Source organism: Nesoenas mayeri (genome assembly GCF_963082525.1).
Source record: "Nesoenas mayeri genome assembly, chromosome: 2".
In the NCBI taxonomy this organism is placed as follows: domain Eukaryota; kingdom Metazoa; phylum Chordata; class Aves; order Columbiformes; family Columbidae; genus Nesoenas; species Nesoenas mayeri.
In genome coordinates, this window is record NC_137543.1 from 112,839,243 (window position 1) to 112,866,871 (window position 27,629).

The window sequence follows — 27,629 nt, forward strand, 5'->3', positions numbered from 1 at the left end:
AGTAGGACATAATTAATCAGCAAGAACTCTTTTCCTGAGTTTCCTTCTGTAAATGAGCAGACTCAGCACATCCATCAAGTAGAACTGAGAAAATGAGAGGGGAAAAAGCCTGAGTCTCCAGTGAGCAAAGTGGTTGTATTTCTGTGAAGCAATCCCAGCAGGGCGCTTTGCTGAGTGATCGCAACATTGACTTTGAAAAGAAATCTTGAATTTCTCATTTCTCATGGATTTGTTGAAGTTTTAAAACTCTTGCAGTGGTTACTGTGTACCAAGAAGAAGACAGATGGGTCAAGAAAAACAATGGCACAAAAAATGGGCCGATTAAGCAAAATGTTTCTGTGATTCCTCTCTAAGTGGTCTCACACATTCTCTTGCAGCTTCTTTTCATTATATTGTGTTGTACAAGTACATTCGTAGTTCTGTAAGAGCTCTAATCATGCGCAGTTCACTAAGCACAAAAGTGAATGTCCAAAGCTTATGTTGAACATCCGTTTTGCAGCAGCATTGTTATAGTGTATTGAAAGTCTTTAGGTCTGGACGTGAAACAAGTGATAACCGTGTTTTTACAACACATTGTAATAATTGAGAAATCTCGGGACATTTTGATAATCAGAAATGAGACCTAGTTGGATTTCAGTATGTATTGAGTTGGTGGAAGACCTGTCACACTGAGAGGTAGGACTTTGCCGTTCACACTACACTGGTGATGGAACAGGGATGCGTGTTGGTAGATCTGCTGTGGAGGTGGTTGATTTCAGATTCTGCTTTAGTAGATTCAGCAACATCTCATTTATCTTCTCCAGCAATTTGGGAATGAGGTTTATTTTCTAATACCTGCAAGTCAAAGGATTCCCAGTGTTTAGTACGAAGTCCACAGAGCTTAGTGGTTAGAGAAAGATGTTTGCAGGGAGGGCAGAGCTTCCTGCATGTGGAAAAGAGGGGAATGTTTGGGTGTGTGTTACAGGAGTCAGCCCTCAGAAAATAACCCACTTAATTCGTAAGAATTTACTTCAAAAATCTTAAGAACTAGCTTGTTGGAGTGAAACTCAGAAGACCAACAGTTAGGTGGGTTCGTGTATAATTTCTTAATTGGGTTGTGCTGTAAATGAACAAAAGCCTCAATGTTCCAAATTGTTGTTCAGTTTCTTAGGTCAAGGGCATGGATCATGTTTTTCCAGTGCTTTTGAAACTAGGGATAATTTTATGTTAGTTTTCCAAGAATGTCCATGAGTTGCTTAAAGAACTCTCTTAGTGTTGCTGCACAGTGAAGGTACTAAACCTCTCTTTCAGGATTCAGTGTATTAGCTGGATTTTTAGCTTTGCTAAGAAGTGGCTTTCCAAGTATTTTCTAACTCTTTCTAACGTCCAAAGAAGGACAGAACTAAGAAGAAAATACTAAAACTGTCCTTTTTAAAACCTTATTTCTCTAAACATCTGCAATTTCTACAGCTCCTTGTATCTGTAATACTAGAAATGCAGCCTGTAGGCTGCTGGTGTCCTTGGAAAGAATTGTGTTGGCCCTAAGAGCTGCCCTTTTTTGCACAAATGTTGAGGACTTCCTAGTACCAGCAGCTCAATTTTGTTTAAAAAGTACTTAAGATTTTTTTTTTTTCTTGGAAAAAAATTTGTGAGGTTAAGAGCTGTCACTGTATGTTAGAAGGAAATGTGAAATAGGCAAGGCTTATTGAAATTGTTCCCCCAATTTGGCTATTTTCATGTGAAAAACAGCTGCCTTCTTTGACTTGTCCCTTTTTTCACTCTGCAGTGGAGCTGTGGGCCACTGACATGCATAATTACATCCATTCCTGTTCAGGTAATCATTTCAGGATTATGAGCCCCATCTTGCTCAGTAGGACTTGCTTACATGTTTAAAATGCTTTCCCGCATAAGGATTTTTTTCCTGTATCTGAGGCAAGAGCATGAGCAGAACTGAACACTAGTGCTTCCTAAGGGACAGTGGATTCTGTTCTGATCTCAGTTGACCAGCTGTTGGTACTATAACATCATCAATACCCATGCTTTGGGGTGGCCTCAAGACCAGATAAGTTTGTGTGGAGGTTTTTTTTCCCTTTTATTTTTCATTATGCTTTGTGTCAATCTTTCTTTCCAAAGATGAACATATTTTTTACAGTTAACAAAAGCCCCACATGTGTGACTTCTGAGTAATGAGGAGAATATGCATAGGCAGGTATGTTCTTCCTCATACGATTAAACAAGGAAAGAAAACTTGTGGCTTCAAGCACCAGCTCTCCCCAGGGCAGGAGCTTAACATTTAACAAGACAACTGCCCTTTTGAGGTGTCCCAGCAAAAGCAGATGCAGATTTCATTGAGGCTTGATCTTTCAAAATTCACTTCACCTACTCAGCTTACTTCTTATGGGATTTTTCTCACAACGCACAAAGGATCCATCTGGAGAAAACTGCTAGCAATGTATACCAATTCATCTGGGTGCTGCAATGTCTAGACCTGTGTAAGGGCTGAGGTGAAGGCTTTATGAGCTGTCATGCTCAAAACCATTTTGAAGTCCTATGTGAAATCCTGTGTTTCACAACACAGGAAATATGAAGACTAGAAATTCTTCTGGGGGACAGTTCAGCAATTTATAGGGCAAATTCTGTTGCAGTACCTAGGATTATTATGTAGTTAAATACTGCATCTAATTCACACATGCCTAAGTAGGTGGAATTAAGGTTGTAGGAGCTACTTTTTAATCGCCTATTTCTGATTATTTAACCATTCCACCATGGTGCTTTCTTGGGCCATACGAACACAAATGCATTGATCTGTGTTCCTATTTTAAAGAGCTTGAAATGTGACCCCTTAGGGCAATGCAGCTGTACCTAATAATGACAGATTTCTCACAGTTTTCAGTGCTTGACTTTCATTTTGGGGGCCTGCTTGTCTCTGTACAGATGTCTATGGATGGTTTGCTCCAGATTTTTTTCTCAAGTTTTTTCTTGCAGTTCCTGCATCCCTAGCTTTAGTACTAACTCCAACTCCCTGCTGGAGTGTCCTTTGGTAGTGAAACTACTGTGGTCACGACATGGAAAAGCAGGGTTGGCGTGAAAGGAACTTTGAGGGGTGTGGGACTTCTCTTTACTTCAGATCGTAGCTTTCTGCTGGCGTGAGCTGACATCTGGGACACGTGCACAGACCATCCTGCACCATCAGATTTCTTGTGTGCAGGGCTTGGGATAGAACGGTGCTGCATGACTAAAGGGTGTGTAAGGTTTCCATCCTGGCCACTTCAGCCTTTGGTCTGAAAAGCATATTATTACCTGATGAGTTAGAATTGTATTTGTATTTTGTCAGTACATGAAAATAGAGCCTTAACAAAGCGATACCAGTTGTCCTTGCTTGAGCAATAGTATTGATCCCAAGAAGATGGAGAAGCTTTTGTCTTCTTGTTAAAAAGATTGTTATATTGACATAACAGAAACGGAAAAATTGAACCTATTATAGGGCGGAATTTTCCTTTCGTTTGAAGGGCAATGCTGCAAAAAGACACTTTACAGTTACTAGGCTTTAAAAGCAGGTGATTAAATACTCTCAGCTTTTATATGGTATTTACCTTTTATGGCAGCTTTCCAGAACCGTTATCTTAAGCCTGGGAATCCTGCTACTATTTTCTTTAGAGACCTAAAGAACCTGACATACATGGAACATTTCCAGTTTTCACATTAACTTGTTGTTTGTGTTGCCCTAGTTGCTGGAACCCTTGAGTAGAGCCATGGATAGGTAGGATTGATCACCTAGTTAAAAGGAAGAGGGGGTGGGAAGGACTGTGTGCCTCAGCAAGTTTCTGGGCAGTATAGAGAAAATGGGGAAAGGGAGACATCAAGGAGCAAGTGGTAAGAGTAGACACCACCTTCTTTCCCTTTCCTTTTCCTGATGCTCGCTGTGTAGTCTTTTTCTTGCACAGAGAGTCGTGAAATTGTAAGTCCATCGCACACTGTGTTACAAGATTCTGTAATGGGATCTCACAGGCTGCTGGGCTGGCTGCGCAGCCTGGAGAACCTGCGAAACTGTCAGAGGACATGGAGGTGGAGAACAGTTTTCCAGTAAATTGGGCTTTTCAGACAAAGTAGCATCTGTGCCCACACTGAGAATTAACCTGCCAGGGGAGCTGTCCTGAAAGACACTTCAAAGACTGCAACATAGAAATGGGTATTCGGGAAGAAGGGAGATTTGGAACTTACACAAGTGACATTTTACAGGGGATTAAGGGATTGTTTTCTGTTTTTGAGGTGGTAGACAGAATAGAAGTAAACACTTTCTTGTCCCTTTTACTGCCCTGATTACTGGAATGCTGTGAGGGTTATTTTGCTGCTTCAGAATGACAAGCATGAGCAGGTGATGATGAGGAAGGGTATTCTTTGCAATAGAGAGGGGAGAATCCATCTCCTGATCAGAAGTAAAGTTTAGCAGAATATTTCTGGTCTTTTGGTAAGGTAGAATTTGCAGGATGCTGCAAGCACACTCCTTTATTTAAGTAACAAATGTAAGTCTGAAGCATATAGACAAGAAAAAGAAAGGGGAGGAATGACTTCTTTGTTATGGCTTTGATATTCATGTTGTTGTTACTGAAGAAACAAAAATGCTCTCATTCTTCTCCCTTGCTTCAAAAAATCTATTTCTGTCTTGTACTTCTAAGTGCTGTAAAAAAATCATAATTACAGTGTACTAAACTAATTCTTTTACACTGCATTGACCTTAAAATAATGTTGAATCCATATTTCCATTAACTAGCAATGAAAAAACTATTAAGAATAACACTTAACACACAATCAATTCAATTCCTGCAAATGTTTCTAAAGAAGAATGGTGCTGCAGAGCTGTAAATAAATGGAAGTGATAGCCTGCACTGTGCTGTAATATCTGTACAACCCAGAATTCCAATTCAAGGAAGAAATGTTCTTTCTTCTAATCATTAGATTAGACTACAAAAATAGATAAAGGGGCAGGCTCAAAAAGATGCTGAGGTCTTCTTTCCCATATGCTTTAGGGAAACTAGAAAAAGAACTACTAGGTTTTGCCACTTCTGCATTTTCTCCGAGTCTCCATCTGTAGGAATAGTGTTTACCTAACTTACTTTTACAATATCAGTCTGTATATAGGTGTTTTATACCATTTTAGTTACAGTGTCACTGGAGCATTTTTTATATGGAGACTGTAAATACAGAAACATGATTCTCTCAGGCAGTTACTGGCATAAACTCAAGAAATGGCCAGCTTATTCTAGGAACTTATACAAACTCATTCTATAAGTATGCAGTATGTCTGAGGTCCTCAGGTTATACGGTAATTGGTATCATAGAAATAAATAGGTATTCATTGTCACTTCCCAAGGGAGAATTTTTGATTAAATAGAAGTTAAAAATGCCCACCAGAAACAAGCTCTTTGTTAAATGTGCTTTATCTTTTGGAGATGAGCCGATTGCAGTGTAATTTCTGATAAACTTCTTTTGATCCACAGCGAGATGGAGCTGCTTTGACTGAGTCATTAACTTCTTTTGTTGCTGTAGGAGCTGTAAAGACACGAAGATGTGCTTCCTAGTGTGTCAGAGTGAGAAGACTGTAATAATTGGAGCCAGATGCAATTTGTTAAGCTTTCCCTGGTATCACGAGTCTGCCATGTGGCTCTCCGTGGCACTGTCCAGGGACATGTTAGTTTCAAAGGATGCACTCTGAAGTCCACATTGACTGTCACATCAATCTCGGTCAATGGTAGAATGTCAGAGGGTGGAATTTAGCCCAAAGTCTCTTAAAAAAACCCACTTTTTAAATGTTTTTACAGTAGTAAAGCCTTGCTGTGGGAGGAGACTTTGTCATCACGCTTTTTCTGTGCTCCTTTTCCAATGCAAGTCTGAGTCATGGGAAGAGCCTGGCTCTTACTGCAGGATTGAACTGGTGTGACCAGTTAACAAGCATGCCCAGTAACTTGCTTCCTTCACAGAAGTGGTGATAAAGATGCCAGCGTGGCCATGGTGACCACGATATGGCCAAGTCCCCATCCCATTCTGCATATTAGCACAGCTGTACCATACCAGCACTTAGGTCACTTAATTAGCCCTGTTGAAGCCATGCAGCAGGCAAGGTGTACAGTAGGGTGACAGCCTGTAGGTCTGCAGCCCGTGGCTTGCTTCAGTGCCTACAACCTGGAAGCAAGAGGCAGTTATTTTCCAGGTTCCACCTGAGACGTAGCATCCAAACTGTGACCTTGTGAGCCAAACTTTGTTCCAGAGCCAATTTGTAAACGCTCTGCGTGTCGACTTTAGCTGGGAAGTCCCATCCACTCTCACCATCGTGACGTTATCTTCCAAAAAGCCCATGAAAGTACAGCTTTGATGTGTTTCTCTAGGTGCTCAGATGCTGTTGCATCTGAGGTATTATCATGAAAAACACATTATCACAGTAATTCAGGGCCTTTGGGCATCTGATGTTGCCAATTGCCTTCACTTCTTGCTGGTATGTAATTTATCACTGGTGTGGCTTACCCTGCTAAAATGTGCCCTTTGTGGGCAGAGGCGAAGCTAATATACTTTCAAAGTGTGTTTGAATTGCTCCAATAAATCACTGCTGTCACTGTGAGCAGTTTTATCTCTTGCCAGAACAATATGTTATCTTCATGCTTTATAATCTTGATACTATTCTGGACTTTTATTTGTGTAAATTCTAACGCATCACAACTTATTTCATCAAATGATTTGAGCAGTCTAGATTTTTTTTTTTTTTTTTTAATGGCAACTTTGCCTTGGTTTGTAATGAGGACAGCACTTTTATGGAATGTGTTTTATAGGAGCAGTTATTATTTTTTACTATTAATTAGAATCATAGGCTCAGAATAATTTTGGTTGGAAGAGATCCTTAAGATCATTGAGTCCAACCATAACCTAACTCTAGCACTAAACCATGTCCCTGAGAACCTCATCTAAATGTTTTTTAAACACCTTCAGGGATGGTGACTCCACCACTTCCCTGGGCAGCCTGTTCCAATGCTTCACAACCCTTTCCATGAAGAAATGTTTGCTAATATCCAACCTAAACCTCCCCTGGTGCAACTTGAGGCTGTTTCCTCGTGTCCTATCACTTGCTACTTGGGAGAAGAGACCAACACCCTCCATGCTACAATCTCCTTTCAGGTAGCTGTAGACAGCAATAAGGTCTCCCCTCAGCCTCCTTTTCTCTTCTTTAGCTCTAAGAACACTTGCAGTTTGTTTTGAATTTGTTAATTTTTGTTCTTTTAAGCAGTTCATGGAGCTGGGGCAGCCTTGTTTTGTAGCTCATTTGCTCTCCTGCTCTGCTGTGTAGACGAGCAGCTACACAGCCATCCAGAGCCATGGAGTTTCTGAGAATAGGATAGTGGGGAGATGCAGGAGCCTCCCTGTCTTGTAGAGTTTATTTGCTATCTGTGCAGAATACTCACCGCAGTAATCAATTGTGCGGATTTAAAACGAAAAACCTCCTCAAATCTGGAAAGCAGTTCCAGACAAGCCTTCTTACCTGAAACCTGCATCCAGACCCACTCTCCTGGGCAAGGACCAGCTGCACTCACGCTGTCTGCCTGCCCTGTCCCAGATGCGTTGGGTGGGACATCTCCCATCCACCAGCTCGGCTGCCCCACCAGGCACGTTCCTGATAACGTCACTGTAAGGTATGAACAGACATAAGTGCATCCATCGTATTTTTCTTCTGCCACAGTGGTATTATAAATCTTTTTACGAGTGTGACCTGTGGCTGCTTCAGGACCTCACTGTTACTTGGAAGCTCCTTGCAACAAGAGCCTCTCCTCAGCTCTCCTTTCTCAGGGATGCTTTAAGATGTACTGTTTCCAGGATAGTCAATAAAATGTCTCCTTTTTATGGCCATTGCTAAAATACCAGTGAATATTTATGAACCAATTTGCCATGGCTTCTCCTATGATGGGAAAAGAAGTGCTTTTCTTTTAATTGATGCAATAGCTCATTCCAGAATGTGAGAACAAGGTCTATAAAGTAGTCAGTTTTTATAATTAGAAAATTATTTATTTGCAGCAGATATATTTGCTAAAATGTGAAGATTGTATTCATCTGTTTTTGAGTCTGAAGAAGTTATGCTAATTGTTTAAAATTGAACAATGCCTCTACTGTAAGGAAATTTTATAGGTGTATATTGAGTTTCTTGTCATAAGGAGTAGGCTAAAGGTTTGACTTACATTTGTCCTCTTTCAGTTACAGAAGTTAGTGTTTATTCTCAAGGTTTGCACTCAGAATGAGCAGTAGTTGCTGAAGAACATTTTGCAGATGTGTTTGCAGATCCTGTGATTTTCTCTTTTCAAAAATTTTAGCTACACAGACATTTTCGACAAATTGGCCAGGCACATCAACTACCACTTCAGAAATGCATGTTGTAAATTTCACATGGAGAGACATTTTTGGCAGCTGCTTTGCAATTTGACTTTGAGCAGCCCCAGAAGAAGTATATGAAATCGGTTACAGCATCCAGACCACGTAAGCAAGAAACAAGTATTTTAGCCTAAGGTCGACTTGGATGATCATGCTGCATTAAGTTCAGTGATTGCTTGTGTAGGAATGCACATATACTGCTGGCCACATGCATAGATCATTTCATAGGATCAAAGGAGCTAAGTATGGAGAATACTTGCGTTTCTGTGGAAAAACACGAAGACACCTGCTCTTCCCACAGGAGACATCTGTCCCACCTCAGCTGAGCCTGGGGAGCTGGCAGTTGCCTTTTAGCAAGTATTGCAAAGCTTTTCAGACCCTTCCAGGTTAATTTCAAAATGCCTGTTCGTATTGCTTTGCTGGCAAATCTCTGATTTGTGGAGACCTGTAGTTAAGACTTGTGTTCTGGCAAGTGACTCTTGCCGTGCTTTCTTCCTCTCCTTCCTGCCAGTATTGGCAGACTTCAGGCTCTGGGAATTCAGCCCTGCTCTTGCAGGTGCTGACAGGAGAAAAATAAAAGAAAAAAAGAAAAAAAAAAGAAATCTTCTTAGGATCAAAGTAGGGTTCTTCATCCAACTGAAAATTTTGGAAAGCTCTGTGTGAAACTCTTAGCAAATGCAACACTCAAAGGTCTCTTCATATTATATATTGGACATCAGTTGTTTATCCATTCACTTTATCAGTTGAGTATACAGCACTTGTCAGTACTGCTGGATTTAAAAAATGAAGGAGCTTATTTTACAGATGAGAAAACTAATATACAGAAAGGAGAAGTAATGCACTCAGGATGTACTATGTCCCAGGCAAGCAAAAAGCTATCAGTATTTATGATGTACGCAAGGAAAAAGTTCTGCTAGCTCTCAAATCTACCTTGACCACACACCCAGGCTAATCTTCAGTACTTATACTGAGTTGAAGACTCCATGTGTTTATGGTCTTTAGTGTGCATTTTCCATAGCTCTGTATGCTTAGCTAGCATTGCTCATGACTTCAGACTTCGCAAATACCTTTGGCTGTGAGGATTGTAAACTCAGCTTTGCTGGGGTTGCAAACTAGTAATGGTGTGCTGTGTGGGAACAAATGCTCCGTAGCAGCTCTGCCCCAGTGATTTCTGAGAGCAGACATTGCCCTGGAGAGACCCACAGCAGGCAAAGCACAAATATTCAGGAGACTTTCCTACATTTAAATTAGTGCTATGCTTCATTTTTTGCTAATGAAAGTAAATTTTGTGTCATTTATGGTTGCAGATTCCCTGAGAGGAGATAAGGGGATCAGGACTGATGGGTTTTGCAGAACAAGTCTGCATAAAACACTTTTGCTTGGCATACCAGCCTTCTCAGGCTGTTGTACTGGTTGAGTTAACCAAAATACCTTTCTGCGTAATAACTCTGGACCAGCTACAGCGGGAGTTTTCCAGCAAATGTGCTCTGCAGTGAAAGCTGGGGATGAGCAAGGGTGAAGAGTGGTTTATTCCCATGTAGCTGAATTAAACCCTTCTCTGGCTGACCATTTTGACATCTGTTGACTAATAGACCTAATTCCAGGCTTGCTTGAGCCCACAGCAAAGCTGCTGCTAGTGCGAGTGAGACTGGGTCTGGTGGGGTGATGTCTGCCTGTGTCCCAAGAACTGCTGTCAGCCTTTTGGCCAACTTGGCAGAGAGACTTGGAAATCAATGTAGATACTGAGCAGTCTCTTCTGAAGCCACCTCCATCCTCTTTCTGCCTTTTCCTTTTCTCCCGCTCTCTTTGGACCCAGATTTCTTGGGGCAGCTGTACAGAAGAGCTTGCCACTTGCTGCTGGCAGTGTCAAATCTATTCATTTCTTTCTGTGAATAAACAAGGAACTTGTGTCTCCAAGTGTTAATACTCTTGTTTTCAGAAGTACCCCTAAACCCTTTGTGAAAGAGGCAAAAGTGAAAGTTTATATACACTGTGCATTCCCCTTTTTTCTTTTTTTTTCTTTTTAATGTAGTTCACATTATACTGCCCACCCAACGCAAGAGCTGAAAATACATTTGCCTGTGATATGGAGATAAGCATGCTTTACAGATTTAGCTGCCTAGTTTATCAAAAGAGATTGTAAAACTGTATGAGTGAGTTATTTTGCAGATTGCTTGGCCAATTCAAACAGAAAAATTCTCAAATTCCTTTGAAATGAGATTATTTCCCCCCCACACTTAAACCAAAAGATGAAGCCAAGGCTTTAAGTTGCCTATGGGCAATAAAACCATTTAATTTCATTTAAAATATTTTTAAAATGTAGATCAAACGAAGTTTTTGAAGTGTTATAGATTATTAGTGTTTTATTTGGAATGTCAGATGGGAATGTTTTACTTTTTCAGGCATTTTTGGCTTTTACTCACTCCTTCGTAAGATTTGGCGACAGGTGAAGCTAACCAGGCTTCTGTAGCGCACTGTAGCGACTACCTCTGTAGATTTTGCTGTTCACCTCCTTCCAAGAAAAAGGTTTAGCTGGAATATACAACCCAGTTTTATTGCAGTAATCTCAAGTATTGCTTTTGTACCTATGGCAGAACTGAAATCTGTGTTTGCATTTCTGCAGTGATACAGAATGCAGTGAATGTATAGAACTGGTTGATACAAAGCACATGTAGGTACTTTTGCCTTGTACTTCAAGGCACAATGGCAGCAAAGGGTCTTAATGATAACAATTGCTATAGTAGCAGAAAAGGCCTAACCCAGTTTTCCTAAGAGCTCTTTTTATTTAAGAAAGATAAGAGAAGTAAATTAGGGTCTACTAGTAAACTAGAAGGGTTTATTTGCAAGATAAACATGACTGGGAGCATTCTGCCTATGCCATGGAAGTAAATAGTTCAGACTCATCCCTGGTTGCCATTTGGTTTATTATTTGCCAATATTTCATGGTGCATAGCCTATGCTTAGTCTAATGTCACGTGCATATATGTTCATATATGTGCATTGGGCCATGTTTGAGTGCAGACTCAATCCCATCTTGCCTCACTTTCCAGCTTGTGGATTAAGCAGTGGCTGGGCAAAAGGAGAGTTGAGAAATTATTTGACTTCATATATTGTAGAACTGAATTTTACTGGAATGGAGCCTCTTTTTCCTTAGGTTGATTTCTACCCTACTGGTCAAGTTTTTGCAGAAGCCTTTTAAAGGATACTAAGAATAAATGTGAATAAATGTATTAGTATCTCTCCTATTGGAGATCACTTCCTTCAGGGGCCTGAGTTCCCTGGCCTCAGTCCAGGAGTGTACTCAAGCCTGTAAATCATTGCCCTGAAATCAAGAAATTGGCTCATATGCTTAAAAGTTAAGCAAATTCTTAAGGTCTCTGCTGTATAGGGGGTCAGAGTAATCACTGTGTTGCAGGTGAGTGCTCCTAATACGGTGTAAAGCTGGTTAAAGTTGATTGCTAACCCCAGTAGTCTTTGAATTACGTTCTGCATGGGTGCACTTGGAAAATATGAGATTTTTGCAGTTGGACCCATATGGGCAGACATATGTTCCATCAAAGTCCTGTTGGCTTCAGTATCATCCTTGCGTATGTTTGCATCTAGCTTGGTGATGTAGCCCATAACTTGCTGTGGCCTTATGTTATAGGTAAATAAACAAGCACAAGTCCTTTTCCTCGGTGATTTGATACGTTAACCTATAGGTGTATGCAGAAGCAGTGGGGAGGAAGAGTGCCTTCTTTGCTGCAGATGGTATTTACAGTTGGTGTTGCGTTTATGAAAACTCTACTTGAGGCTGAGCCACAAAACAAAGCCCAGCTTGCGAGGGTGAAAAGCATAGATCATTAGTGAGAATTTATGCTGCCAGCAGAAATTTACCCTATTCTGCCCTCAGTAAAATGCAGCACAGTTTGGTGAGCCATGCATCACCAGCACACCAGTGTCTTCCTCCAATACATAGGGTGTGGGCAGGAGCCTGTACCTGAAGCTGCGTGGAAGCAAAGAGTGCGGCAGGAGCAGCGAGGACACGTGGACCATCATCTCCTGACCATGCTGGTGAGCAGCAACCTGCCGGAGCACTCCCTGCATGGGATGGGGCTCTAGGTACTACTGCTCTCTGAGGCACTGCACAGAGATTTTGGTGTATTTTCAAGAAAAGTTTTGTGCAATTCTTCTGTTTTTCTCTGGGAAGGTTATTTATGCTGGGTGCTTATTCTTCTGTCTCCAGCTGTCTTGTCTTTGTCAAGAATATGCTAGCTTCAGTGCAGGGACCACAGCTATTCCTTGAAGTTTGCATGGTAGCTGGTGTGATGGAGGTTCACCCTGGGCTTGTGCTTGTAGATATTTTAGCAATACCAGGAGCTAAGTTATAGATCAATATATGAGGGATCAACAGTGTGTTTGCTCAGAGCTTCTGTTATTTATTTAGGGGCAAACCAGAAAATCAAACTAGTGTAATATGGAGATGAACCTGCTGAAATTCAGTGAATCTGTGGGGTCACAGCTTGTGTGGAAAATCTGATCGCGCTGGTTTTGTATTTGTTCTTTTTTAGAATCACACTTAATTGCACTTGTGTGACTGTCTGTCCTGTTGCACACAGTTCTTATGGATTGACTAAAAAAAACAATGGATATTGCAAATGATTGTTATGCTATGGTCAGAAACGGTTTTCTATAACAGAATGCAGACACAGAAACGTGTATGTATATATAGGAAATATTGCACAGTGTTCTGTTTGTGTAATGAGCTATACTGACCATATGTGCTTCCAGCCTGCTCTATACGCAAAGGCTGCATCTATCTCCTGCTTTGCTTCGCATTCAGCACAGAGCAGTTGTGTGCAGTCAATTCATGCAGCACAGCTGATGATCGGTAACTTAGACACTTATTATTATCTTCCTGTATCTTGAGTGCTGCCACTCATGTCTGCAGGTACTTTTGGCTGGAAGTAACAGCTGTAATTTCAGTCTGGTGCCCTTGGAAAGGCCAGGCTCATTATGCTCAGTGGGGAAAGTGATCATATTGCCACCTGACTCCGGTGAAGACATCATTCGGATGCAATCAGAGAAAGAAAAATCTCTCTAGTGGACTATCTTGGGTTGCTGTTACTTGACTGTTTTCATTATTTTTACAAACTCTCCTGGGCCTCCTTGTGTTGGACCACTGCATCACGCAATCTGGAGCTGTTACTTGTCCTGCACATGGTTAGAGCATAGTGGTTGCAATGAACGGGCCACTATTTAACTTTTTAGCTCTCCATTTTAGCTGATATTTGTTTCCACTGATATGGATACGGGTTTGTGCATGTGTATGCATACCAAGAGTTAATGCCAATTTTTTTTTTTTTTTAATAAGGGTTTGAGTTTACACCAAGTGTAAGTCTGTACCAGCTTCAATATTGATATTCCTGCCCTGAACTACAAGAAGTTACCATTTTGCATGAAAAACAGTCCCATGAGACAAAGAATACATTTGTAACAAAGGTTAAATTTTGCAATTCTGCAAGTAGGGTTTTCTGGGTAGCATGGTAAGAGCAGTTTGTTCTTGCAGCCTTCAGCTGAAGTCATAGTTTTGTTTTTGTTATTTTTTTCTGAAAACAATATTAATAAAACAGTTAATCATCAAATCATTTCGGTTGGAAGAGACCCTCAGGATCACTGAGTCCAACCATAACCTAACCTAACTCTAGCACTAAACCATCTCCATAACAACCTCCTCTAAACGCCTTTTAAACACCAGGGATGGCAACTCCACCACTTCCCTGGGCAGCCTGTTCCAGTGCCTGACAACCCTTTCTGTGAAGATTTTTTTCCCAACATCCAATCTGAACCTCCCCTGGCACAACTCGAGGCCATTTTTTCCTGCCTTATCGCTTGCTACTTGGGAGAAGAGACCAACACCCTCCATGCTACAACCTCTTTTCAGGTAGTTCTAGACAGTGACAAGATCTCCCCTCAGCCTCCTTTTCTCCAGGCTAAACAGCCCGAGTTGCCTTAGCTGCTCCTCATCAGGCTTTTGCTCCAGACCCCTCACCAGCTTCGTCACCCTTCTCTGAACTCTCTAATACCTCAATGTCCTTCTTCTAATGAGGGGCCCAAAACTGAACACGGTATTCAAGGTGGGGCCTCACCAGTGCTGAGTACAGTGGCACAATCACTTCTCTAGTCCTGCTGGCCACACTACTCCTGATACAAGCCAGGATGCTGTTGGCCTTTTTGGCCACCTGGGCACACTGCTGGCTCATGTTCAGCCAGCTGTCAATCAACACCTCCAGATTCTTTTCTGCCAGGCAACTTTCCAGCCGCTCTTCTTTGTATGCTTTATTTCTTCACAGTTCATTGTAAATCTTAGCTTTAAAGAAAATTCAGATTGTCTGCAAGACTGTATGGACACTTTATCTCTGAATTCAGCCAAATCCTGCACATCACGTTGTGTAGTCATTCCAGATTAAGACCTTCTATAATATTTTGCTGGTAAGGGCATCTTTCTAGATGCCACTTTTCGATGTGAGACAAGACCTACAGCATGCCGACACTAATGAGTGTCACGGTCAACACTAATGAGTTTTTACTTTGGTGTTTTAGTTGTGTATTAGCTATCCAAAAATCCCATGAAGAGGAATTGTAGCAGACTACAGCAGTATAACAGTCTATGGCCTTAGTAAGGGCTATGACTAGATTTGCATCTGTCTTTAAGCAGTAAAGCGCTCAAGAGCAACCCCATAATTCTCCGGAGTGACCTACTGGCCTGCCCATGGATCTGTGTTAACTCTTGTTAACGTCAGTAGGATTGGTGGGCAGGGTCCGAGAGCAGAAGGATTATACTGGGCTTTTTCCTAGTGCTATTTGGGACCTCCCTGATGCCACCAGAACTGCATACCCACATGTAATGCTTGCCTTTAGTGGCTTAGCTCCATGGGCATGAGAAGACTTCACTCCTCTTGGAATAATGTTTTCCAGGTCCCGCAGTGACCTCAGCTGGCTTTGGGCAGCTACACTGCTTCAGTGTAAACCCTGGCTCATCGTGCTGCCCAAAGAGAAATGCTTTCCAAAGCCCATCTCCCCAAAGCTGTCAAGCTTGTTCACGTGACTCCATGAATTAATTTAGTTCAAAAGCATAAAATACTTTCTTCCTCTCTATAGATCACCTGTGTCATTTTCTAGCTTAGTGACTTCTTTTTTTTTCCTCTTTTTTTTTGCTCTTTTTTTTTTCATCTCCAATAAGATTCAGAAGCCTCGGATTACCAAAACAGCTGCACATGCTTTGTCTGGGTTAATGCATTTAAGTCAGGCTCCACAGTCTGGTTAAGTGCCAAGATCCTGGATCAGCTGCTTTACTGGAATTATGCTGCTGTAATGGAGCCCTGCATTATTCTGTTGCAATTATTTTGGCTTGCAGCTGGCTGTTCTCCCTATATTTTTACTAAAGTGAGATAAAAGGATTTTGTCTTAAAAATAGAATTTTCCTTTCTGAATCTTACAGAAGCTTTGAGTTACATACTGTGTCTGTAAGAGGTGCCCCTCCATTTATCTTCAGATTTATCTTCAAGGAGAAGAGCAAATAATTTTTGTCATAGTTTTTGAAGAACAGGAATAGTGCAAAATGGTCTCAAAACATAAAAGTGCATTGAAAAGAGGCTAAAATAAGTGATTAAAGTGTCGTATAATAACATGGTTTAGGGTTCTCAGCAAGAACAGGTTTATTTTCAGCATCAAGCTGCTTACTAGTAGCAAGTTGTTCTTGAAGCTGTTCTATAATTTGGAAATCCTTTGTGTAGAGGAGTAAAATAATAAGTCCAGATTTCAAACCAAAGAAAAACATTTCCTGAGCCTTGAATCTCCTATATTCATATCGATCCAAGCTCTTTTTAATGCCTGTTTATATACATTTCTTGTCAAATAACAGCTCTCTCAGGTTCTCCAGTTGATAGCGAAAAGTAAACTGAATGCAATCGTTTATCTTTGAACTGTTCAACTGTGCCCTTCTTCATGTTCCTGTTAATAATGCCAGGTCTCCCAGGAGCACTCTCACGCAATTTTATCACATAAGCTTTTTGTTTGACCTTACCTGCTGTTCCCCTGGAACACAGGGGGCGAAAAAAAGCCAAAATGCCAGCCTGCCTTAATTAACATTTTAGTCTCAGAAGGTGTTACAGTATGTGATTTCATTAGGTATTTAATGAAAATATTTAATCATACTTCTTATTTGTCTGGGCCTTTTTACTTGGTAGTGAGGTCACCAAGTTTTAAAACAACTCGTTTAAAGTATGGAAAAGTGACTGAGGGATGGGCATGCATCTTTAAATGATTCATAAATTCATTGTATCCATTATTATTTTGCACGTTTGCCCTAAAGGTATTGGTTGGATGATGAAGTATAATGCTCTAAATAACAGTTCAGTGCTCTTTGTGAAAACATTCTCTCCCCGGCTCCCCATGGGACAGCGAACACGCACATAAATGGTTCTTAAAAGATAATGCTATTCCTTGTTTCTAGCAGTTGGCACTTGGCATCATAGAAAAAGGGTAAAAGAAAATGTAATGGATATTTCTTTGACATGTGAGAAGCTCTAAATCTCACGTGATATGCAGCATTACTTTCATCATTTCTCATTGGCATAATCTAAACAGCCACAACAGGATCCTTTCTGCCATCCAGGTGAGGCCATTTGTTTTATGCAGTGACTATTTTTGAGGAAAAGGCTGTGTACCAAACACTCCCTCTTAGCTTTTGCAAAGGTGTACCTTATTCTGGTTTATATAGGGCAAGCAGAGTTATGAAAATAGATTAGCAAGGCCCTGATCTGGCACATCTTTTGAACTGGGAGAGTTTGCATTGCTAGGGGAGTTGTTTTATTCCCCTATTTTTTTTTCTCATTTTGTTAGCAACCAATAAGTGCCCTCCATGCTTCAGATGGTCTGCACTTTGGGTTTCTTCTAGCCCCTGGGATTGCAAAACAAGTAAAACCGGGATTTCATATACCTTTTTGAGGAAGAATAAATGAAGAGGACAATGAGGGGCAGTTCAGCTAGATAAGATAGATCCTGCTCCAGCAGTTGGATAGAACTAGCCAGATGGGGGATTTCAGAGCTGTTATCCATTAAAAAATCTCTTGTGTGTCAGGTTATTTTCATCAGGAGTTTTTACTAAATCCATCAAATAGATTGCTCTGAAATAATGAAAAATTGCAGCAATCTTGCAAATTTTTTATTTTTTCTTCTTATGAAGCTGGATGAAGATACTTTTGCACTATTGATTTTCCAGGATTTGTGACTGTAAACCAGAGAGAGAAAGAAGGGTGGAGAAGACAGACAAGCTGTCTTCCAACCAGGGTTTTTCTTCATTCCCTTGTGATAATCTTACTGGCTCATATCTGTGATGCATATACATCTTGCTGTGTTCCTTAATGCAGCTTAATGTAGCTCTCTGTGAGTCTGCCAACAAATGTGGCTGTTGATCTGTGACAAGGTTCAGGAAGCATGAATGTGCTCTTAGCAAAGCCACGGCCAATTTAGGGGCCAGGGAGCTACGATTCTGGCAGCAATTATGTGTCAAGCCTCTAAGTTCAAAATCCTACAGTTTTATAACCCCAGCTCTGCAGAGAATTATTCGAGTCACTATCATTGTAATCAATTTAGGAATATATTTACTGTGTTATGTGTTTTCAGTGAATTTAACTGGAGCGCCCTTAGCTAAAAATTGTTTTGATCCCTGCACAACTTGAAAGAATCAATGTCATTAGTTTTAAATTTTGAAAACAAAACTAGCATAATACCCCATGCTTTCCCCTGCAAGCGGTGCTACTGGAGTGGGATGTGCTTTTACATGAAATGAAAGAAGCCAGACTGTAAGTAACTTACATTAAAAGGCTTCCCATGTTTCTGAGGGTCTGTGGAGCCTGTGGAGTGCCATGGGGAAAGGGGTCTGTGTGCTGTTGTATTTTTTGACACATGTGCTGTTTTATGTGTGTTACAAGCCACCTCAGACCTCCGCGTTATCTGTTGCTTCTTAAGACTTCTTTATTTCAGACATAGGTATTCTTGTTTTTTTCCCTTGTATGTGTGTGAAAACTAAGAAAAATAATTGCATGGTCTTACATTTTGAGGGGAAAGAGATGGATTTTTAGCATCAAGCTATTGTGTATTTGTCCTTCTAGGTCATACGGTATCCAGTTCACACTCATAAACTTTCTATGATGTTTTCAAGTGAAACACAAAGCATTAGTATCTTACTAGATCAAGATATTTTTATGTGTCACAGTAGGACACATAGGAGTGGATGGATCAACTGCAGCAGATTTGGTTTGCAGCATGCCATAGATTTTAGAGCCAAGCTTAAAGTACAAAATTTTTAAAAAGTGGTTTGGATTCCAGCTGCACAAGATGCAGTTTAAATCTTCAAACTCACACAGAAAATGACACACCGATGGGGAAACATTCATTAGTGTGTCTTCTGTGGGAGCCTTTCAAACTGCAGACACTTCGTGGTGAGGCTAAAGTCAAAATCAGCTTAAATTTATATCTTAATTTTATGTTTTCCATGAGACCTTTAGTCCATTGTTTGTGGTGAAACTGGCCACATAATGACCAACTACATAATGAGAAAAAAAACATTCTTCAGCAGCCACCCGAATCTAACATGTAACACATGGACGTGAGAAGCCAAGTCCGAACACAATGCTTTGGGTCAGTGCTCCTCTAGAGTGAGCAGTATATTTGGAGATTTTGTCACTGGTGATAATGATGTTCATGTAGGAGGTGAAACATCTGTTTGCAATCTGGTCCTTGAGTATCTCACGCGAGGTGAGGAGCATTGGCAGGAGGGACTCATGGACACCTGTAGCAGGGAGGGCTTTGTTCTGGCTGCTAGAAACCCTTTGCCTCCAATTCCTGCTCTTAGTTGTGCTGGGGGGGGATTTCAGTATGTGCCTGCCACAGCTTGGCCAACTGTCCTAAATGCAAGGTTCCCCAACTTGGCTTCCTTTCCTCGTATTCTACAGATAACATCAAAAGGTTCTTTGTGTCAAGGCACACTGTGAGATCTTGCCAAACTGCTTGCTGCAGTTTTTTTTTTCTTCCTTCCAGTTTTGCAAGTACTTTGAGATGGATCAGTTCACAGCTTTTGGCAAATGAGTTGCCAGAAATTTTACCCGACTTACCAATGTGTGCATGGCTGAACTGCAGTTCTACAAGAACGTTGTTTACTTTTCTGATTAGTAACTTATCGTGGGCATTGTAAGTTTCTGTGATTGTAGAGTAAGAGCTACGTCCAACCACTTTAATACTTCACCCATAAATTATTTTTAAAAGTAAAGGAAAACATAGTCTAGCAAAACTGTGGGAATAGATACTGATCATAATCTTCAGCCTAGAAAACCTATTGAGCACTACTCCAGCCAGGGCAAAGTAAACTAAAATAGGCCAGAAATAGCCTATAGTATATCCACCATACACAGGTGAACTCTTTCCTTGTGGAACAAACTGGGTGGCATTGTCAGTATGTGGTCAAAGGGAGGAAAGACTGGAAAAAGCTTCCCATCTCACATAAGAGTAGTATTTTTTCTTGGAAGACAGCAAATGTGTTAAGAGATAACTGGGTGACATTTTCATAAGTATTTCAAGTCTGAACGTGTGATTTAATGTTCTGAATAATACCGGACACAGAGCACAGTCTAATCTTATCTTTATTCCCAGAACGTCTTATTGAACTGATGAATATCCTCTAGCAAGCTGTCCATCCTCATTTAAAAGGTTTTGGGTGATAGCAAATGTGCTTCCTCTCTGGGTAAATTGCCCCCTTGCTAATTATAGAGTCAGTTGAAACCTTGAATTTTATTTCTAATCTGAACAGTTCTAGGTTTAGCCTCCAACCACATAGTTTTATTATACTGTTTTCTATTCTGTTCAAGAACTATCTATCAGCAGATACCTCTTCATCTTTTGAATAAATTGAACAGAGTTGAGCTCATTAGGTCTCCCAGGATGAGGTGCACTTTCTGACCTCAGATCATTTTTGTAGCTCTCTTCTCAGCCCTGATTTGTTTCAGGGAGTCTTCTGCAAATGTGAGCCCCTGCAGTGAGCACAGCACTCGGGACTGTGTGCAGAATCTGCTATTACACTGTTTCCAGCACACCAGAGTGTATTCCCTGATGTCCACACCCAGAGGTGATGCTTGCTCCCCTTGGCTTTTTTTCTGGGAGCTCAAATTCAGTCTTTTTCCCGGTGCTTCTGGTGGTATTAGAGGCTGAGCTGGTCTGTACTGGGGCCGTAGGGCACCAGATCTGTGCACCCAGCCCAGTTAGCCCTGTTGAGGTTTCCCATTTGAATTTCTTTTGGGCTTTGCTGGCCTGAGCCACTGCAGTGTGTTGCCAAGGTTCCTGCGTTTTGGGTTTGCTGGTGGTGACAGCTCAGCTTCTCCCAGCACTACTGCGAGTGAAGCGGGAAGGGAGCAGATGGGCTCTCCAATCACTTCACGTCAAAACCACTGTGAATTTATGCATTTTTATTGGATGGGCTTAAATGCAAGGACACTGTTCAAGTGGTGAGAATACAATAAGAGTGCATTAAGATTTTCAGCTCAGGGACTCATGCCAGACTGCCACGCTTGTCAGGCAAAGTGCTCATTACTTTTTACCCAAGGTGCTGATACACACATTACAAAGCTATCTTGCTAATATATGCTTCTAATCTAAAATGAGCAATGAAACAGTGCCTCCAAACATGGATGTGCTGTTCATGAAGGATGTATGCTGAGGCCAGTAAAGCACCAAATATTCTTTAATTACAGCTCTGGGTGATGTTACTGGCAGAGATGTAAGACCACTGCGTTTTATCTTTTGAGATCTGTCGCCTCATCAAGAAATTAAAACATTTGTGGGTCTTTCATGCAGTCTTTCTCCCCCTGGGATGTTTAAGTTAGCTCACTGTCAGCATGGTGATGCAGGCTATAAAGGTTCAGAGAATTACCTTGATGGTATGACGGCCTCTTCCATTTCAACTGCAATCCAAGGCTCATTTTTCCTCTGAGGCATTCATTGAAATTCTGCGCACGATTTGTTCCTCTGGTTGTTTAACAATGTCTCTCATGTTTGCCCTGATTTAAAAAATCCTCCTTTGTAGCAGAGATAACATAGAGCAGGATGATATAATTGCAGTAAAGAGGCCCTGGAGCTTGCAGTAATAGGATGGTTCATCTGATGTGTGCTGCCATTAGAAAATAACCCACGTATGTATGTTCTCAGGGGACAGTAAAGAGGCTTTTAAGGATTACACTTTATGTAGTATGAAAGCTAATGAGCAAAAGAGCAAGTATGGAGGAGACTATGGTTGCAGAAAGCATTCCTGTTCTCACTCGTTTCCTGACACCTGTTTAGCTCCAAAACATCCATCTCTGCCCAGCAATGCATGGCTTTTTGTGCACTGCAGTCAATTCCCAAGCCTTTTGAGAACACTGGATTATTTTAATTTCACTGAAAAAAAAATAGCATGTCAAAAGCATGGCAGAGCTGAGTTCAAGGGTTGATAACTGATGTGTGTGTACAAAATAAATAGTTTTGGGAGAATAACCATCTCTGATAGTCTGTGCCCTGGTGGGAAAAAAAAAAGATTTGCTGGAATGATATAGTTTCGTGAATGTTGCTGAAAGGTTGATATATTAAGACTATCTATCAGTTATGCAGAGCCTCACTTCTCCCATCTCCGTTCTTTTTCTGGCCAGTACAAAACATGTGAAGACATCAACACACAGTAAACACCGAAGGACCCATTTCAAATGTTCCATGGTGTGCAGTCAGAGTTGCAAAGTTTGGGCTGTGGAGGTAGAAAATTCAGAGCAGCTGATTTCTGATATTAACAACCTCTTGTTCAAATAGATTGCCATGTGGAGTGCACATTTCTTCCTCTTGCTTTTGTGCTGAGAGAGAAGCCATCTAGCAGAACAGGCTTGGGCGGCTTTGTTTTTTTCACAGCATTTTCCTCTTGGTTATGTAGCTTGTTGTAGATAAATAAATTAATTCACCTTTTCATAGTCTATACCCTCTCTGCACTATTGTAGTACATTTTTGTACCTTGTCGGGTTTCTATGTTCGAAGGAATGGGTGAACTTATATCTTTCTTCATGCAGTCAACATAGTAAAGGATCAGACATAGCTCTCAGGTAAAGGGAAGTGGCTTCACTCAAGTTGCAGAGCTTCAGAGGTGAAGCTGGATTTTGACCACCTGCTCTACTGGGGTTCTGCAGCAAGGTCGGACATCCATAACTTTGTATTCCAAAGGGTGCTAATAATAATTAAAAAGAAGTCCAAGAATATTAAGTGAGGAAGAGATGACAGCATCTTTGAAAGGATACGAGCAGGCTAGTAACCTTCTTAAACATCCTCATTTCCACCCACAAGTGAAGGGATCCAGTGGTCAGGAGGCTGCAGTACCTCTTTCTGGGTCGATGATGTGACTTAATTTCTCTTAACAGCAAAGAACACTCAGGAGACGGGATGAGATTCTTACATCAATACCTCTTTGCTCCCTCCTAACCACACTGGAACTGTGTTAGAGTATTTTTTTCTGTTTGTATTGAGGCCCCTCTGTGTGCACAGAGCATTGTAAAGGGCTCACAGAGGGAGCAGCAAAGTCTGGTCTTCTCCAAACACCCAAGGGTGTGAGCAGGACTCTGCAGTGGGGACACGGGTGTGAGGAGTGCACATGCCCTATGGGCAGAAGAAATTGCTAAAGTCCTTGAAGAGTAATAAGATCCTTAAAATAATAATAGATCTAGTGGACCTCAGCTCTTAACTTGTCCTCTTTTTGTATTCCTGCACGTAAAGCATGGAGTGGCTGAGCTGTGTACTAAGCAGTGTTTGTCTGTTAATACAGAGGAGGATTTCAGGCCAGAGGTGATGCCCCCATGTGATGATGCCTGCATGTTCAAGCATAAGGATAGATACTTAGTCATTTCCCTAACTTCTTGTTTCAGTTTGATACTTGTGGCTGTATTGGGCAATAAATTTGTTGTATTTGGTGAATATGGAACACAAAGCTGAGGTGAAGAGACAGCCGTATGTTCAAATGTACAGCAGAGTACTAGCAGTAGTCTGACTAAAGTAAAAGTAATGCAATCATATTTGCTAGAGATAACAGAAGAGCTTCTCCCTTCCTGGCCCTGGTGTGTGTCTGTCTGTCGGTAGAGCAGCGGTCACCACCCTGTGTCACTGCATCAGGATCCACCTTTTTGAGCCCAGATCTGATGTCTGATAGCACTCCCCAACTTCATGTCACTTGGTTCCTTGCCCACCATCAATCTGTCATTCATTGCAACATCTGGAACTTTGACAACTGCAAGTGACATGAGATGAATTATCTGATGCTGCTTCTGCTGTCAGTTGGCTCCTCTCTCTTTAAACTTCCAGTCTTGCAAATACCAGAATAGCAGTGCTAAATTTTTTGTTTCTTCCCCTTCCCCCACCCCCATGACTGTTATACAGGAACTGGAGAGGACTTGCAATTTTATTATTGCTATATAAGCCTTCTGTAAACTCAGTTACAGCACTTCTGCTGTTGGTAATTTTGTGACTAAAAAATACACTGACACTGTGTTTGTGCATAGAAAAAGAGCAAATTTGAATGTGTAATAATCTGGTGCATTTGGGAGATGTTTGATGCTATATTCCAGCTGAGTTAATCACTCATGGAACTCTTTTTTTTTTGTTTTGCTCAATTGACTAGAGACATTAATCTCCTATCTGTGGAAAGGCATCTTTAATGCCAAAAAATCGATCAGAGATACTTGGCATTTCTCTGGCATCAGAAAATATGTTGAAGGAAAGCTATCAGTTGACAATGGACCAGCAAAAACAGAGACATTGGTTACTTTATTTTTCTTACATAATGAAGAAATACCTAGGTGATGATTTCCAATTCGTGAAGTATATTGAAGCATGTACTGTATTCATGAATATAAATTGAGCAGACGTGACACACATTTTTCATTTAAAAATAACACAGTGTTGCTGCTTCTGATAATTCTTCTTTGCCTGAAATATGCTTATTCTGAGAACATCACTGCGGAGTTAATAGTTCACTGCATAACTGCATGTTAAAAAAATACAAGTGCAAAAGGACATGGAATGTCTTAAGGAGAAATAATTTATATATTTATTATAACTGTGGCTGGCTGCCTTTTTCAAGGACAAGATCTTCCTGCATCTTCATTTCCTTTCCCACTTCTCCTGCAGAATCCTTCATCTCTAAATAGTAGCATCACCCAGACAGCCAACTTCCATCTGATGAGGCTTATTCTCAGCTTGGATCACGTTGCTGCCAAGCAGTGCACCACACTGCTCACACTTCACTTCCCATCCACGCTTCTGCCTCTTTAGCAGCTTTTTTGCCCTCCAGATCATCCAGACTTTGCCCATTTCTCAATCAGTCCTAGAGGAGCCATCCCAGCAGAAAGCCTGCAATGTTTCGTTGACTTTGAACACAGAGCCAATCACAGGTTGAAACAAAAGCACCAGCTTCTTATCCCTGTGCAGTCACTTGTGTGTCAGCAGCGTTTGCACCGAGCAACGGGAAGGGCCAGACACTCACTAATTTATTATTTTCCCCTTTTGCCAAATATGCAACCAGTAGGGTGGAATATGACATCTAATACACTTTAATCATATAAAAAGCCTTGCAAGGAGGGGCCAGTGTGTATATAGATGTTCTCTTTGATTAAATAAAGCCTTCTCTGTTTACATTGTCTTATGGAGCTGCATTACATGAAAGATAAGAGGGTAAGATAAGAAATATGACCTGAAAGAAAACTACCAGATTAGACTATGAAGACCAAATACTGGTGTTGTTGAAGCCCTGGGAGTTTTGCCTCTGGGGAAGCAGCCAGGAACCAGTAACACCCGGTGTCTGCTCGAGGCTTTACAATCCAACAACGCAACCAGGCACCCCTGAAGGTGGTGTGTGGGGTTGAAAAGCATGAGGATGCTCACTCACGTTAGACTGCTCTCAACTCACACCATTCATTTATTCCCCTTCAATTTCTACTTCTAGTAATACTTGTCTAAAATTAGAGCAACTTATTGACAAATGCAGTGAGAAATGATGGGATCATTTGCTCTTCCATAGAACAAGTTTAATTTAGCCCCTGTGATTGACAGGTTATTTGAAGATGGCTTTCTTCTTCCAGGTTACCAGCCTGTCCTGCCAAACCAGCAGCAGGGGTTCCAGGGTCTCATGGGAATGCAGCAGCCACCCCAAAGCCAGAACCTGATGAATAATCAACAGGGAAATCAGGTGCAAGGCATGATGGTGCAGTATCCAGCCATGTCGTCTTATCAGGTACTTGGAAGCTATAAAGACTGATTTTCTTGGGGAGTGCTTAGTTGAATTAAGTTTTCCTGTCACAGAATGGTCTTTTATTACTTCATTAGGATGGTGTGTGGCAGGAGGCCTCCTGATAAATACACTTCTAAGTCAAATTGGTTTATTTGCTTCCTGTTTACGTATTCTTAGTACTCCCAAATTTCATTCTGAATTGGAAATAATTTAAATGAACTATTTATTACAGCTTACAGTGCAGGTAAAATGTCACAAAGGATGAAGTAATTATACTTCTTCCTGTGAAGAAAATGAATTGAAAAGAATAAAAGCCAGAACATTGTTTATTTCTTTTGCCAGTGCGATATTGTTTCCTGTAATGAAGCTGAAGGCTTTGCCTGATCCAGTTAAAAATTACTCATCTGTGGAGACTCCTGCCAAGCATCTCACCATTTCTTCTCTAACAAGCTGTAGCAGATAGATTTTTTTGTTGTTGTTGTTTAGTGGATTTTGGGGAGAGGGAAGTGGCTTGATTTTTACCAAGTCCGTAAGTTACCCAGACATATTTCCCCAACTTTATACCTGAATTCTGTGAGATATGCTAAGGGCCTGGGAGAGCCTACGAGGTGGCCTGTCCTTATGTTTCCCGCTGGTCCTTCCGAAAAGTTAAGAAACCAAGTGATACGTAATTCATATTAATAGAGTGCACTGATTGAGCAGCCATTCATCTTTTCCCTTGACTTCTCTGAAAACACTACAGCAACCCAGATGGAAATGGGGGAATTGCTTGTGGGTAAAATTTTCCCCTTACATCTTCAGAATGACTGTACTGAAAATGTGCTTTAAAGGTTAATAATCAGGTTAAAGGTTTAGACCTTTTAGGTATGCCAGGGTTGATTCTTCTGTTTGCACTTATCCCAGAAGTTCATACTGAGCTAGATCATGACAGAGCCACCTACTAGAACCAGGAGCTGAGGGATTTTTCTATAACCCTATTCTAGCAATGAAAATCCTCAGGGATGAGAACAGTTCTGAGCAGGAGAAAATGATATGTTTTGGCAGAACATGTTGATTACTCAAATTCAGCTAGAAGGAAGATTCAAGACCTACTGTAATTTCTTTTACTAATTACTGGGATTTTTTTCCTGTGTCTTTCTGTATTCCTGTCTAGGTGCCAATGACCCAGGGTTCTCAAGGATTGCCACAACAATCGTATCAACAACCAATCATGCTACCTAATCAATCAGGTCAAGGAACACTTACAGCCACTGGAATGCCTGTCTACTGTAATGTCATACCTCCTGCCCCACAGAACAACCTACGGTTGATTGCCCCACACTGCCCCTCCAATAACGTTCCAGTTATTTCTGCCAGCTGCAGGACAAACTGTGCGAGCATTAACAATGCAGGGTGGCAGGTCAAATACTGACACTGTGGCTTAGCGTGGATATACGAGGATAGCGGTGCATTATTTGACAAATAACTCATGGCCTTCAAATGAAGAGGAACACAACAGGATAATCAGTTGAGGGCATAAGTACTGACTGCTCAAGTGATTTGCTGCTGGAAAAATCTGTAAAAAAAATAAGAATAAAATAAATTTTGAAAAAAATGTTTGCTGGTTAATGGTGCATATTTTTGTCATGTCTGCTAGGTATGCCTTTATAGCTTAGCTAGTGACATGAATTCATTGAGGTAAGATTTTTTCCTACCACTGAACACCACTGTGTAGATTGTAATATCCCTGATTCGGATTAGTTTTGTACTTTGTGTTGAGTTTGTGAAGCTAAAAGTATTTAAAAATATAATAAAATCACATTGTACCAAAGCTGTAATGGAAATTAAAAAAATGAAAACAACAACAAAAAATAATTACTGAATGGAAGGAATAATTTATATACACTATAGAGTTTTTTTATGGATATATACTGTATTGTAG

The 27,629-nt window shown here is 40.9% G+C and overlaps 1 protein-coding gene across 2 annotated transcripts in view; it reads left to right on the plus strand.

Annotated features, from left to right (window-relative positions):
- ARPP21 (cAMP regulated phosphoprotein 21) overlaps positions 1 to 27,119 on the plus strand; it is a gene marked incomplete at both ends in the record, with an annotated part of 102,240 nt that extends 75,121 nt beyond the window's left edge. For both annotated transcript variants that reach the window (XM_080339211.1, XM_080339212.1), the window contains 2 exons: positions 25,560 to 25,711; positions 26,862 to 27,119. In XM_080339211.1, the coding sequence (XP_080195337.1) occupies positions 25,560 to 25,711; positions 26,862 to 27,119 (410 nt within the window). The remainder of the gene's footprint in view (positions 1 to 25,559; positions 25,712 to 26,861) is intronic.
- Positions 27,120 to 27,629: the final 510 nt, after the last annotated feature.